Below are 16,880 nucleotides of genomic sequence, written 5' to 3'. Positions count from 1 at the left end.
GCAGCCAAGTTCATTCATGTACATTTCACTGCAAGTAAATTAGCCACTTAGCAGGTTCAATCTGTCCTTGTTGGGGAGATTGGCTAACTGGTCAATAAACAATAATTATGCTTCTTGGTCACATATTAAAACACGTGTTGAAGTACTCCAGAAAAAGCAGACGATTGACTCAGTCAGAAGTACCTGAACAAAAAAAATAATCTCTCTCTTTCATTTCATTGCTGTTTAAGTTGAAATTTTAAAACAAGTAATATTAGATATTCTTCCATATATTTTGTTTTTGTAATGCCCAAAAGAAATATCTGAAGTACTGTCGTTGTTAGTTGCTGTCAAATCAGCTCCAATTCATTGCAACCTTATGTATAACAGAACAAAAACACTATTATTATTACAGAAAATGGAACACATTCAGAGGAACTAAGTGGCTTTCCTCAACCAATTAATCAAGAAGGAAAAAAAGCAAAAACCCAAGCCCATATGTTTAGATCTTAAATTGCTAAGCTGTTTCTTCCATGAATTTCCTATTTAGCTGAAGATTTAAAAGTTTGCTCTTCAGAATCCTAAGCATCCAAACAGTGTGCACATCATTGTTGTTGTTAGGTGCTGTGAAGTCAGTTCCAACTCACAGGGACCCTATATACATCAAAAGGAAACACTGCCAGGTCCTGCGCCACCCTCACAATAGTTGTTATTCTTGAGCCTATTGTTGCAGCCACTGTGTCACTCTCTCTCCTTAAAGGTCTTCCTCTTTTTTGCTGACCCTCTACCAAGCACGATGCCCTCCTCCAGGGACTGATCCCTCTCGATAACATGTCCAAAGTATGTGAGACGTGGTCTCCCCATCCTTGCTTCTAACGAGCATTTTGGCTGTACTTATTCCAAGACAGATTTGTTCATGGGCACGTTAAATTAATCATATGTTTGAAAGTTACAGCCATTGCATTAAGCAGAAAATTAGGTGCACCTTAAACCTACACTTAAATCTGTAATGAAGGAAATCATTAATAATACCCAGAAATGAAATTCAATTTTATTAACACACCCCTTTCTTCTAAGTCTTGCCCTGATTTGCCTCTCAAGACTGTGGTAAACATGTTTTGCCATTGGAAGTTGCCCTGACCTCCACAGAAGATAATCTCGACATAGAGGCATCTTGATTTCATTTTCTGAATGATTTCTTCCCTGAAGGACCTTCTATCTTAGTGGAGGCAGACCTTGCACTGGAAAAATCCTGACGTCAGAAAGACTTGGATTCTGTATTGTGAAGAATTTCAAATTCTCTTAGCCTCACGTTTTACTCCAGCCACTGCTATAGTGTCAAGCTCAGCACTATGCTTTCCAGGATTAGCCTGATGGAGTCTTATCTAGGGTGCCACACTAAGTACATCTTGTCTCCTGCTACAGGTGTTCTTTGCCCCCTTCAGCCCTTAAGCATACATGCCTCAGAGCTACCGAACAGTGTCAATCATTTAACAAGATCCCAGCACTCAAGCACACACAGCCTAGTAGGGCTAATAGTTAACTCCTGCACTACCCTTGAATGACTAGTAGTGAATAAATGCTTTCTCTTTCTTTCCCTGAATACACGGTTCATAAAGACTCCTTATACGTTCACGGAGAATGGCGTACCAGTGGCCATGGTTGGTGGCCAACACAACAATGTATCCTTTCAGTAGCTCTCATTCCTTCCCTGTCGACTATCTCTTTTCCTGACATTTTCCCCTTGAGATAACATCCTCAAATAAACATCCTGAACACAAGCCTTTGACTTAGGCTCTTCTCTCAAGGTTCAAATTTTGGCTTTCCTATTTTGCAGCTATGTTATCTTGAGCAGGTTATTAAACATCTCTGAAAATGTCCACTACAAAGGACCATAGGGAGAACTAAGCACAGTTAAGCATTAAATATCTAGCCTGTAATAGTCTGAGATCCCAAAGGAACACTCATCCACTCCTATGTTGAGGGAAAGGCCCAAATAAAAGAGATGGAATAATGGGCATATCCAGGCAATTTCCTGTTGTGTTTATGGAAGAATATAATTTTAAAGTATTTAATTTATATCCCATTTATTTCCACAAACGATAGTAAGGATAATACCATCTTACACCCAACTAGCATTTTTGCATCAATTATGCCATTTATTTATTTATGTATTTATTTTTGTGCCTTAGTACTATGTAGAACTTTCTCAGGTTAGAAAATAAGGTTTTGGAAAAACCATACCCAAGATTACAGTTATGTACTAAAACTGCGTACAAGTATAAAAGCTATGATTCTCCGTCAAGAGTTTTAGCAAGGAAAAATATTTAATTGGGTTATTATCCTACCAAAAGGTGATGATGTTCATATCTGATGTTTGCTTCAAGCTGTTGTAATAGTGTCCATTATAGGTATACTTACTTGTCATTAGTTTAGACCAAATATAATAAATGAATTTTTGCCTACAGAAGGCTCAGATTTAGGATACACTTTTGAACTATTTACTAATATTTAGCATGAAATTATTCTCTGGCCCTGTTCTGCATTTTGACCTTTTTCTGCAATTTCCAAGTTGTTATACAGGTGCAGCATTTACACGGTAACTTGAGCCAAATGCCCGCTGATATTTGCAACAGGATCTCTGTTGTCCCACACTGAAGCTCCTACATTTCCCCTCCCTCCAATCGCAGGTGTGCAGAACAACTGGCCCCAGCTAGCCTTGCCCTTCTGATTCCTATATCCCTTGGATTAAAAGTGTAACATCTTAGATTATTGCCTTGCCAAATGGTTGCTCTTGCTTCTTTTGAAACAGCCCCTCCAGAATGGGAACAAAAAATCCAAAATACGTACTTGTCTATATATGACAGCTTGTTTTGGGAATGCAAAGCTAGTGGAAAGCCAAGCCCTTACTACACATGGTTAAAGAACGGTGAGCGTCTCAACCCAGAGGTAAGCAATTACGTTAATATTAAAAATTCACCTACTCTGCTAGGTGAATTTTGTCACTAATAGTAACAGCTAATGTTTACTGAGTGTTTAGTACGTGCCAGGAAATGTAGTACACTCTATGTACACTGATTTATCTAATTTTTAAACAAACTCATAAAGTAGTTTTGATGTTATTACCAATTTTCAAATGAGAAAACTAAGAGCGGAGAGGACAAATAACTTGAGAAAGTTGATGATACTTCCAGTTAGTTGGTGACAGATCCACACTCAGATATCATCATCATCATTATTCAAAAACCCAATGCCGTTTAGTCGATTCCTCATAGCAATCATCATCATAAACCAGAAAACCCAAACCTGTCGCCGTCAAGTTGATTCCGACTCATAGTGACCTATAGGACAGAGTAGAACTCTTCCAAAGGGTCTCCAAGGAGCAGATGATGGATTTGAACTGCCGACCTTTTGGTTAGCAACTGTAGCTTCCCATAGCTCTTAACCACTGTGCCACCAAGGCTCCAATCATCATAATAGCTAACATTTATTGAACTCTAATATGAGCCAGGCATTGTGTTAAGTATTTGCCCATGAATTCCCTTATTCTATTCTCACAACAATCTTATGAGAGGGATAGTATTGTTATTCCTTCAGATAGATGAAGAAAATGAGCCACAGAGAGGTTAAGTCACCTGTTCAAGGTCACAGCAGCCAGTAAATGTTGGAACTAGCATTCTAAACTTGATCTGTCTGACTCCAGGACACAAGATCTCAATCACGATCCATCACTCTCTTGCTTGTATGAAATTTATGACTGTCTCTAAACCCAAAGGAAAGTGAAGAACTGAGGAAGTTATTCCTATGTTTCAATACGATGCATGCTTTTTTCTACATCCATCCAGAAAATGAGACCGAGTTGTTTTTTCCCCATGAAATTATCCAGATAATTGTGTAAATTCTCCATTTTGCTTTGCGCATGCAGGCACAGCCAGAGATACAAAGAACATCTGTTGTTTGGAGCCTAACTATAATACTGCTCTTTGTTCCAGCTTAGTGGAATTTTCCTCCTGCCTGTCTTTTGCATATAACATTCTCTGTTTCCTCCGGCCAATGTTTATTAACTTTAGAGAATGGTAATAGGTAGCTTGAAATATTTAGTTTTAAGTTATATTTGCACTATTAAGCTATTTCATTATGGGCACTCAAAATTGTATTTCTATGCCCCAAATGGGACTCTAAAACAGATTCTGTCTGTTTAAGCATACTTTATAGTAGGCTGCAGAAAGGAAGGATTCAGCTCCTCCAAATTGTGACTCAAATAGAAAGTTACCAAAACATCAATTCCAAGTCCTTTTGAGACCTTAAGAAGGGATGCCAAGGAAATCTTCTAATCATGAAATCCATGTCTAATATTATTCAGTCAGCCATGTTTTCTGGAGTAATTGGAATGGTGGAGTGTTCCAAATTATTTTACATACCACATAACGGACAGTTAACATGCATACTGTACAGAGAATGGCAATTTTCAATGAAATCAAATACTATAAAATGCACTAACCACTAAAATTATATTATTTTTCATATCTTCATTTTTAAAATTCCAAAAGCTGCTCAGGCTCTTGCAGTATTTTAGGCTCATCTTTGTAAGCCTCAGTTCTTATACAGTAATTTTTTTTCCCATGCTGTGGATATGCACAGATTTTTTTTTTTTAATAAGGTATTCTATTTAAGATAATGTCATGATATTTCTCTTGCCTCAAAGGTTAGCCTTTTGTCCTAGGTTAACATACTAGCATTTTTACATGCCTTTGTCTTTTTTTAGGAAAGAATTCAAATAGAAAATGGGACATTAATCATAACGATGCTGAATGTATCAGATTCTGGTATCTACCAATGTGCTGCAGAAAACAAGTATCAGATCATTTATGCAAATGCAGAGTTGAAAGTATTAGGTAAGTCATAATTTAAAACCAGATAATTATTTTAATCTCTTAAAATAATGGGATATCTGTAAATGAGCTTATCACAAAATGTTAGTTGCTGTCAAGGTGACTCTCACGGAGACGTGTATAAGAGAACAAAATATTGCTGGTTCCTATGGGTATGTTTGAGTCCATTATTGTGGTTATTGTGTGGATACATCTCCTCAACGGTTTTCATTGTTTTCTCTGATCCTCTATTTTACCTAACATGATGCTTTTTTCTAGTGTTTGGTCTTTCCTGATGATGTGTCCAAAGTAAGTGAGCCAAAGCCTTGACATCCTTGCTTCTGAGAAGAATTCTGGTTTTATTTCTTATAAGACTGATTTGCAATGTGCTAATACTTATTTTTATTCTGCTTTGGCAACTATTAGGGTTTGAGAAAGAGCCCACCATTGGGTGCTTCCGAACTGGAAGAGGCTTCCCAAGAGCTGATTCTAGCAAAAGATTTTGAATACAAATCAAAAGATATCCAGTAGGAATGCTTTCAGGTGTGAATAAAAACACATTAGAAAAAAACATACATATATTAATTTATAATGTCATAAAAACAAAGATTTATTTTATCTTTTAATAGGAGGTTCAGGGGCAGATGGCGGCCAGCTATGGTACTGTCACTTAACTATGTTATTCTTTGAACATTTTCTTCATACTTGTATCCGAATGGTCCCAAGGTATCTGCTATAGAAAGAGAAATCAAGTTCAAACTCAAGGCATAAAAAAAGGGAGGGAATAGAACTGACCGCACGTGTCCCTCATTAGAAAAGAAAAAAAGAATTCCTGAGTCCCCACAGAAAATTTATTTTATGTCTCATTGACAAGAACTCTGTCACATGATCACCTAGACCTCAAGGGAGGCTGGGAAAATGAGTGTCTGTAGTGGAAGGTGAAAGGAGAGGCAATCTGAAAAGATATTTTGGGACAGCCAATCAGTGGTGTCTGCCACAATAAATGACTCATAGACAATATCTTTCAATTCAAGGCTTTCTTGGGTAGGAAGCAAAAATGAGATGAAAATGAAGAAGGATCAAGCAACAAAAGACAAAGCTTTATGAGTTTATGTGTGATGAACATTCATTTATTTGTTCATTCTTTCACTCACTACTATTTATTGAACTATGTACCACACACTAAAAATATAATTATCAAGAATAAAATAGTTCTTATTTTCATAGAGCTTATAGTTTCATTTAAAAAAAGAAAAAATATGGTAATATTATAACCAAGAATTTAGTAGGTGTTGTTATCAGAACAGACAGAAAGTTGAATATAACCTAAACTGGGAACGTTCCTTTTAAGCTAAGATCAGAAGAATGAGCATGCACTGTTCAAGCGATGGGCAGAGAAAGAATATCTAAAAAGCCCACGAGCAAGAGATCATGGTACATCTGAAAGAACCCCAGTGTAACTGGACCTTAGACGGGGAGTGGGAATTTGGGATTGGACAGAGATAAAGTATAAAAAACAATGGATGCACCCCAGGCAATGTGATAATTTCACACAATCTCAAAACTTGGTATTTGCTTAACATGTATTGAGTACGGACAAAGCTGAGTCTGAGAAAGATTTTTTTTTTAAATAATATTTTGCTGTGTTTTCAGTGAAAGTTTTTTTTTTTTTTTCTACTCCGAGCTTGTCTGCTTCAGCAGAAAGCAGACATTTACTTTTTGCTAGTTAAAAGCATTACACGACGAAATCTGACTTAATGACACAGCATTTCTGATTTATTCCAATGGTATTTATTGTATTGTCCCTGATATATATTCATATTTAGGATCATGATCATCACTGACATAAAGTGAATGGTTTCCCTAATCAGGGTCAAAATTATTTTTTCTTTTGTGGAACCATCTTCACTCCCTTTATTGTGAATGCTATTAAGGGTGTGACTTTTTCTAATTTGCTCCTCATGCCCTGTTTTGCATTTTTAATTACAATGACCACCAACAATAACATAAAAATAAAATTATGTTTATTGAGCACATACTTTGTGCCAGACACTATGCTAGTGCTTTACAGTGTTATCTCATTTAATCCCAACCCTAACCTTCTGGGTAATGTCTATTGTCATCTTCATTTGGAGTCCAGAGGCTCCAAATGTTAAGCTGGTAATTGGCTTCAGAATTTCTTGAGTGAAGTACCTTAAAAGATGTTCTAGATACAACAACTACAGTATTTTTCCACAGATAATGTGCACCTTCTGTGTTTGCCAGCCATGTCCTCTCCCAGTGAGGTATTTTCATAAGCATGTAGCATGTACAGAAGCATGTAAAAAAAAAAAAATTGGCATAGTGGTACTTATGAAAATACCTCCTGGGGGGAGGATTCAATTGGCAAACAAATGTAGAAGGTGCACGTTATTTACGTAAAAATAAGTAGATTCTACCTAGTATAAAAATTGACCTCTTGGGTCACTGTTAATTATGTGAGTAATTTAACAATTTTGGTTTTAATTTTGTTTTTAGCTTCAGCTCCCAATTTCTCCAAAAATCCTATTAAAAAAGTTTCAGTTGTTCAAGTTGGTGGGGATATTTCTATCGAATGCAAGCCCATCGCTTTTCCCAGGGCAGCAGTCTCCTGGAAAAGAGGAACAGAGAACTTGAGACAAAGTAAAAGGTAACTCACTCTTCATATTATTTAAGAAAAAAAAAATTGAAATACTTCACAAGACAATATTTTTCATAATTTTAGATATTACTAGGTCTTTCAAAATTTTCTCCCATATGATAAACTATCAACTGCATATCCAGAGACGTCAAAATGTTTTCAAATGATAGTAAAAATAAAAGGAACTCATAAAGCTAAGACCTATACAAGTAATTTGGTCTCAATATTATCAGTGCAGGCACTTGTAATATATGTATTTATAAAAATCCTTTAAGACTTTTTTCTATATTCAGCTTGAAGGCTTTTTCCCAAACTGGCCTGCTGAGAAATCAGTGAGAAGAACATTACACAAAGGAGAAAGATATTCACATACACACACCTGGTTGTGGTTTTTAAATAGTCACACAGGTGTTCACCCCATGACCAAATGAATTCACCACGTGAAAAAGATGTAGAGAAGTTCCTGTAGCGAAAGAGGAGTGATTTCCTTCCATAATGAATGTGGTTGAGAAATCCTGCATCAGCACTGGTGTATTTTCTAGCAGAGTTTTGGCAGACAAAAGGTGTGTTTTTCTCTGCTTAGAATATATTACATTTCATTGTGCTGGAGAACTTTGTATTAATAAAAGAAGACTAGACCACAGTGCAGCTCTAATGAACCATGAGTTATTATGTAATCAGATGCACAATGATGTCCTCCTATGAATGAACCATTGTGCTAACAACATGAAAATGGTCCCTTTATTTCAACGTGCACCCTTTAAAGATCACGTATTTCAAGAGCTCGTGTGCATACTGGGCCAGGCAGGTAACAAAAATGAATGAGGCAGGCCAGGTGAATGAAAAGAGTACTAAAGTATGATCAAAAATGGCAATCCACCAGCCTCGGAAGAAAGTCCCATGAAGGACTGGAACATGAACTACATACCTCACAGGACATTCACACCTCAGACTATAACCAAATGTTGTTTTGTGGGAAGATGAGCCCCTTCTTGCCAATCTTCCAGTGTTTATGGAAATGCTAGAAATTCAGATTTTGGCATTCAATTTCTCAAGCCAGAAACAGTGTCCATAGGCTAAACGCAGGGACATTGTTTTGTCACCTCTAATCCCAAGGTGGCACCTATGGCCAAAGAAGAGAGAAAAAAAATGGTAATAACAACAACAGGGATCTCTGTGGGTGGTGTAGAAAGCTATCATGGTTGCCTCTGCTGCCTTACAGACCAACTCCATGTACATGATGAGATATACAAGAGAAAGCCTCTTCTAGGGCACTCTTTCTTTTCTTATCCTCCCCCCTGCCCACTACTGTCTCTACAACCCTGGGCTGAAGATTTCTCAAAGTAAAGATACTGTCAAGTCTATCTTTGTATGCCTTATGCCTTGGCACAGAACCAAATTCCACAAATATCTGTGGTATGAATGAACGTGTCAAAAAGGATGAATATGTAAGGCATTACCAGCTTTAGAGAAAAACTTTTTCTCTGGGAAATGCCTCAAGGCATATAAGGACAGATGCTTCAAAGCTAAGCTGAAAAGGAAGGTGAAATGAAGCCTGTTGCTCTGGACCAGGTATAGTCCCTTTCTCTATGCAGCCTATATCTAGGTGATTTCTGCAAGCACTCCCAACAGATGTGGATGTGGGTTCTTGAAAAATCTTTCCTCTTTCATCTTTAAAATCTAATCAAGGTTTGAATACACTGTTATTGAGCAAGAAAACTCAAGAGATCCCATGGTGTCAAATATAACACTGTATTGAGGGTCTGGATACATTGATTAGCTCTGTTTTATTTAACAAAGCAACTCCCAAAATTCTAACTCTAAAGGACAGGAATGACTGCCATTTGCCTTCCGATATTTTAAGATCCAAACACAGAATATGTGGAGAGGAGAGAGAAAAGAAAGTCAATGTGGGTAGAGGTAAGAAAATGAAGGGAAAACGTATTTTGAAAAGTATAAGGGAAACTGCTTTTTAAAGCAACTTTTGTTCAGGTCAATATAGTGCCTTAGATACACGCATTCTAATGATCTGCTGACAACAAAGACCCAAGAAACTAAGTAAACAGACACAAAAAATTACCTTGGATCCCAGAACATCAAATGGAGAGTTGAAGAAACAGACTGTGCAGTGATTGGAAACAAAGGCAGAAAGAGACCAACAGGAAAACAGAAATTTGTAGATCAACTGTACCCTGCCTGCAGGATAGAGCAAAGTGGCCATTTTGGGACAGCACCAAACAACAACCCAGAGTGAGGAACCCAGGAAAGCAACTGTCGAGAGCATAGCTGGTGGCTGAAATTCTATGCAAATAACCACAGAAAGAAACAAGGTGGGCAGGATGTGGCCAGGGAGGGGGCACCCTTTGTTGCGGGGGAAGGGGAGTACAAAAGTGGTATAACTTTGAAATCAGGGAAGTGCCCCGGAGCAAAGTGAGACAAACTGAGTTATTGGAGCCTTAGAGAAGGAGAAAGTGTAGACAGGGAGTGCACATTTGCAGGGGAGTAATGGGGAGGGACAGAGGGGTGGATGACAGTTCCAACCCCTCTGGCAAGTGCAAGAAGAGAGGTAGCTAGGAATTAGTGCAGGGGCTGCTTGTTGGTGGAGGCACCCGGAAATTTATACAGGAGACATACAGCAAGAAGTCAACCCACAGAGTGACAACTAGAGTTCCCTGCCCCAGAAATGGCCCTGTGTAGGCAGTCATCACCTCCAGTCCCTGTAGACTCCCCTTCACTCCCCTCCCTTCCCAGACACACCTGCCATTTGTATTAGCATGTACCCTGAGATGCAGGCAGATTAAGTCAATGCCAACAAGCCTGACCTTCCCCACCATCCCTTAAAGGCAGCTCCACTCTGTGCATAAGGTTGGCCATGCCCATCACCCCTCCGTGAGGCACAGGTAGCTCGCACTTGTGCATTCAAGCCTAGCCGCATCCACTGCCCCTCCCTGAGATGCAGGAGGCCCATGTAGATGTGTGCAAGCTTGGTCATGCTCACCACCCTTCCCCAAGATGCAGGTGGTCTATGCTGATGCACAAGCCCAGCCACGCACACTACCCCTCACTGAGGAGCAGTCCTTTTGTGCAAACATGAGCAGGCACTACTTTGCCCTTCACCCCATCCTGGACATAAATGCCTCTACCCCTTCCCAATCCAACTCAAAGTCCCCACTCAGCTGAGCAAGACTCTGTGTGCTGTCCAGCCAACACTTTCCCCTGCCCAAGTGGAACTCTGTGCCCTGTCCTGACACCACCACCCCAGCTGAGGGGGACTCTGTAACCTGCTGTACCGAACCCTCCCCCATGGCTAATTGAGATTCTATGCCCTTCCCAGCTGCCTCCCCCCATCACCCTCCCCTGATGATCTCCCCGCTTGTGTGGGCCCCTGCACCCTATCCTGTCTGCCCCTCCCTGTGCCCTATCCTGTGCTTCAGGGTCATACAAACTGCTTGTGGCAACGCAGATGGAATGTATTATTCCTCAAGAGCTATGAAAGGACTTTGACCACCCAACTGCTGGTACCACACATCAGGGAAAGAACTCGTTTGCACACTGCCAACCAATCCTCTAAGATAAATCATACACACCCAATGACATAGGAGCACAGTGTGTGTGCAACTCACCATACCCACAAGTGAGAAGAAGGCACACCTAGCCAACTGGCAGCCCCAAACCCATAGATAGACCAGATAACCACCAGCTTCATGGTCATACAAAAACCAATACTACGAAACAACATCAATTAAAACAATGCAAAGGAGAGTAAACAGTATGAAAAGAAAGGGAAGAAGCTATGTGTCAGATGTATCAAAACAATGCAAAAAAGGCAAATAAATATAAAATCAATGAGAAATATATAAACAAACTTACAGAACCTTAATGTCTCAAAGACAGCAGTCAATTACAAATCACATGAAAAAACAAGGTATGATGGCTCAGGTGAATGAGTAAAATAAAGGGATGTAAATCTTTGTTGAGGTAGAACTGATGATAGGGCTACCTGACAAGGAGTTCAAAAGACTAATATTTAGGTTCCTCAAAGGGATCAAGGAAAACACAGAAGACATCCTAGATGAATTCAATAAAAAATACAAGAACAAAATGACAAATTCAATAGAGAAATTGAACAACTAGACATTTAGAAGATTAACAGTGAAATATTAGAAATAAATAACTCAATGGAAAGACACAGAAGTAGAATCGAATCAGTGGAAGAATCAGTGAAATAGAAGATAAATCCCTTGATACTAACTTGTTTGAGCACCGATCAGACAAAAAAAACGAAAAAGAAAAAATGAAGAAAACCTAGGGTTATGTGGGACAACATCAAGAGGAATAATATATGCATATTAGAAATTCCAGGAGAGTAAGAAAGACAAAAGAGTACAGAGAGATTTTTTTGAAGACATAATGGCAGAAAACTTCCCAAATATCATGAAAGACAAGACTTCCATCCAAGAAGCTCAATGAACTCCATGCAGGATAGACCCCAAAAGAAATTCACCAAGACATACCATAATGAAATTTTCCAGAACAAAGACAAAGAAAGAATTTTAAGAGCAACATGAGAAAAGTGAAATATTACCTACAAAGGGGCCTCAGTAGAACTAAGCACTGATTTCTCATCAGAAGCCATGTAAGCAAGAAGGAAATGGGATGACATATTAAAAAAAAAAAAAGGCCTGTAAAATAAGAACTGCCAGCCAAGAACCATATATCCAGCAAAACTGTCTTTCAAAAATGAGGGTGGAATTAGGACATTCCCAGAAAAGCAGAAATGAAAAGAATTTGTAACTACCAGATCAGCCCTATAAGAAATATTAAAGGGAGTCTTTTGGATAGAAAACCAACAGCATCAGACTATAACTTGAGATAAAGAAACACAACAGCATCATCCATATACCAAAGCAGGTAGAGACTTCAAAAAAGTCAAAGAAGGCTACAAAACTGATTTAAGAGGATCAGTCATATAAAGATGTAAATGACAACAACTTCAAAACAAATGAAGGAATGAATAGTATAGGTATAGAACATCCATATGGACAGGAAGTCATGGAGGTATCAAGATATAACAGGTACTTTTAAATTTAGGATGGTTAAAAAATTTCAGGGTAACAACGAGGAAAATTAAAAAATTTACACAGCAAAACAAAGAAAAAGAAAACCAAAAGGACTCAGCAAACACAAAAACAACAATAACAGATGAAAAGAAAATCCAAATTAAAAAAAAAAAAAACTCATCACAGAAAGTAAAGAACAAAAAAAAAAGTGAACATCACAAAAAACTGCAATAAAAATGACAGCAGTAAATCCATACCTATTGATAATCACATTGAATATAAATGGATTAAATGCACCAGTCAAGATGCAGAGTGGCAGAATGGATAAAAGAACATGATCGAGCAATATGTTGTCTACAAGAGGCACACCTGAGACACAAAGACATGAACAGGCTAAAAATCAAAAGATGGAAAAAAAATATACTATGGAAACAATAAACAAACAAGAGCAGGAGTGGCAATATTTTTTTTTATAATTCTTATTGTGCTTTAAGTGAAAGTTTACAAATCAAGTCAGTCTCTCACACAAAAACCCATATACACCTTGCTACACACTCCCAATTACTCTCCCCCTAAAGAGGCAGCCCGCCTTCTCCCTCCACTCTCTCTTTTTGTGTCCATTTCGCCAGCTTCTAACCCCCTCCACAGTCTCATCTCCCGTCCAGGCAGGAGATGCCAACATAGTCTCAAGGGTCCACCTGATCCAAGAAGCTCACTCTTCACCAGCATCCCTCTCCAACCCATTGTCCAGTCCAATCCATGTCTGAAGAGTTGGCTTCAGGAATGGTTCCTGTCCTGGACCAACAGAAGGCCTGGGGGCCATGACCACTGGGGTCCTTCCAGTCTCAGTCAGACCATTAAGTCTGGCCTTATGAGAATTTGGGAGGAGTGGCAATATTAATGTCTGACAAAATAAGCTTTAAGTCAAAATCCCTTATAAGAGATAAAGAAGGACACTATATAATGATTAAAGGGTCAATTCACTGAGAAAACATAATAATTACAAGTATTTATGCACCCAATACCAGAGCTTCAAAATTTATAAAACAAACTCTAACAGAATTGAAGACAGAACTAGGCAGATCTACAATAATAACAGGAGATTTTAATGCACCACTTCTGACTCTGGACAGAACTGCTAGAAAGATAATCAAAGAAGATACAGAAGACTTAATACTATCAAATAATGGGACCTCACAGACATATATAGAACACACAACTGGACAGCAGAAAAATACACATTCTTCTCCAATGCACATGGAATATTCTCAAGAATAGATCATATTTTAACTCATAAAGCAAGCCTCAATAAATTTAAAAAGACTGAAATTACACAAAGCATCTTTTCGGACCATGAAACTAGAAATCAATAACACGAAGAACAAGGAAAACAAGTTAAATACACGGAAACTAAATAACACATTATCAAAACAAAACAAAAATCTATTGGGTAATAGAAGATATAAAAAATTAAATAAAAATACTTAGAAGTAAATGAGAATGAAAACACAACATACCACCTTTGGGACACAGCAAAAGCAGTGCTCAGAGGGAAATGTATAGCAATAAATGCATACATTAAAAAAGAAGAAAGGTCCAAAATAAATAACTTGACCAGACAACTCAAACAAACAGAGAAGGAAAAGCAAAAGAAGACCGAAGCTGAGAAAAGAAAGGAAATCATGAAGATGAGAGGACGAATAAATGAAATAGAAAACAGAAAAACAACAGAAAGAAACAAGACTAGAAACTGATTCCTTGAAAGGATCAATAAAATAGACAAACCCCTGGCCAATTTGACAAAGGAAGAAAATGAGAGGATACAAATAATCAAAATAAGAAATGAAGTTGGAGCCATTAAAACAGATTCAACAGTGATAAAGAGGATCATAACAGAATACATTCAGAGAAGAGCTGACACAAATTTTACTCAAACCCTTTCAAAACATAAAAAAAGGAAGGCATACTCCCCATCTCATTCTATGAAGCCAACATTACTCTGATACCAAAACCAGGTAAAGACACCACAAAAAAACAAACAAAAAAATTACAGACCAATATCCCTCGTGAATAAAGATGCAAAAATTCTCAACAAAACTCTAGCCAAAAGAACTAAACAGCACATCAAAAAAATCATACGTCATGATCAGGTGGGATTCACACCAGGAATTCAAGAATGGTTCAATATTAGAAAACTGATTAATGTAATTTACCACATAAATAAAACAAAGGAAAAGAATCACATGATTATCTCAAATGATGCAGAGAAGGTATTTGATAAAATTCAACACCATTTCCTAGTAAAAACTCTCAGTAAAATAGGAATAGAAGGAAAATTCCTCAGCATAATTAAGGGCATGTATGCAAACCTAACAGCTGACATTATTCTCAATGGAGAAAGACTGAGAGCTTTCCCCTTTAGAATGGGTATGAGACAGAGATGCTCACTATTAGGATTTATATTCAATATTGTACTGGAAGTCCTAGCCAGAACAATAAGACAAGAAGGAGAAATAAAGTGTATCCAAATTGGAATGGAAAAAATAAAACTATCTCTATTCACAGATAAAATAATTCTTTACATAGAAAATCCCATAGATTCCTCAAGCAAGCTACTGCATCTGATAGAAGGATTCAGCGAAGGGGTAGGGCACAAGATAAACACACAAAAACCAGTTAGGTCCCTTCACACTAACAAGGAGCACTCCAAAAAGGAAATCAAGAAAACAATACCATTTACAATAGACCCCAAAATGATAAAATCCGTAAGAATAAACCTAACTGGGATATAAAAGACCTATAAGATAAAAACCATAAAGCATTAATGCAAGAAACTAAAAGCAACCTTCATAAATGGAAAAGCATTCAACGCTCATGAACTGGAAGAGTTAACACTGCAAAAACGTCAATACTACTCAAAGCAATCTATAGATATAATGCAATCTCAATCCAATTTCCAAGAACACTCTTTACCAAAATGGAAAAACATGTAACCAACTTTGTATGGGAAAGAAAGACACCCCGAATAACCAAAGCGATATTGAAGAAGAACAAAGTAGGAGGCCTCACAATCCGTGATCTCAAAACGTCAATGACAGACACGCAGACCAACGGAATAGAATTGAGAATCCAGAAATAAATCCATCCATCTGTGGGCAGTTGATTTTCCACAAGAGGTCAAAGCTCATTCAACGGGAAAGAAGCAGTCTCTTTAACAAATGGTTCTGGCAAAACAGGACATTTATTTGCAGAAAAATGAAACAGAATGAATACCTAAGCCATACACAAAAAAAATAACTCAAAATAGATCAGATACCTAAATGTTAAAGCCAAAACTATAAAGTTCCTGTAAGATAATATAGGGACAAAATGATGGGACCTAATTTTTTTCAGTAATAGATTAAAAGACATAACTACAAATGCATGAGCAACAGAAGACAAGATAGATAAATGGGGCCTCCTAAAAATTAAATACTTATGCTCATAAAAAAATGTTATCAAAAGAGTGAAAGAGAACCTACAGGTGGGAAAAAATGTTTAGGAATGATACATCTGATAAAGATATAATCTCTGAAATATATAGAAAACATCAACAACTCAATAACAAAAAGACAAACAACCCAATTAAAATATGGGCAAAGGACATGAATAAACAGTTCACCAAAGACAACATTCAAGCGGCCAACAAACATGAAAAGCTGCTCGCAATCATTACCCATCAGAGAGATGCAAATCAAAACTACAATGAGATACCATCTCACCCCTGCAAAAAAGGCACTGATCAAAAAACCAGAAAACAACAAATGGTGGTGAGGTTATGTAGAGATTGGAACACTACTTCACTGCTGGTGGGATTGTAAATTGGTTCAACCACTACGGAAAATGGTATGGTGCTTCCTCAAAAAGCTGGAAATAGAAATATCCTATGATACCAAAAAACCAAAACCAAACCTGTTGCCATCGAGTCGATTCCGACTCCTAGCAACCCTATAGGTCAGAGTAGAACTGCCTCATAGAGTTTCCAAGGAGCACCTGGTGGATTCGAACTGCTGACCTTTTGGTTAGCAGCCGTAGTACTTAACCACTAAGCCACTGGGGTTTCCATCCTATGATACAGCACCTGTAAATAGACCAAGAGGCAGATGTTTGAACAGAACAAGGGGATACTGTGTGGTTTAAAGCTAAGAAAAGTAGGCATCAGGGTTGTATCCTTTCACCATACTTATTCAATCTGTATGCTAAGGAAATAATCCAAGAAGCTGCACTATATGAAGAACTCAGCATCAGGATTGGAGGAAGATTCATTAACAA

At 37.8% G+C, this 16,880-nt stretch overlaps 1 protein-coding gene across 4 annotated transcripts in view; it reads left to right on the top strand.

The window, feature by feature from the left end:
* CNTN6 (contactin-6) overlaps positions 1-16,880 on the top strand; it is a 232,094-nt gene that overhangs the window by 121,497 nt on the left and 93,717 nt on the right. For 3 of the 4 annotated variants that reach the window (XM_010590042.3, XM_023548001.2, XM_023548000.2), the window contains 3 exons: positions 2,792-2,928; positions 4,745-4,874; positions 7,368-7,518. In XM_010590042.3, the coding sequence (XP_010588344.2) occupies positions 2,792-2,928; positions 4,745-4,874; positions 7,368-7,518 (418 nt within the window). The remainder of the gene's footprint in view (positions 1-2,791; positions 2,929-4,744; positions 4,875-7,367; positions 7,519-16,880) is intronic. The other variant, XM_023548006.2, reaches the window with a different exon arrangement.

This window comes from Loxodonta africana, chromosome 22, assembly GCF_030014295.1.
Source record: "Loxodonta africana isolate mLoxAfr1 chromosome 22, mLoxAfr1.hap2, whole genome shotgun sequence".
NCBI lineage: Eukaryota > Metazoa > Chordata > Mammalia > Proboscidea > Elephantidae > Loxodonta > Loxodonta africana.
This window is presented reverse-complemented; position numbering and strand designations above follow the sequence as displayed.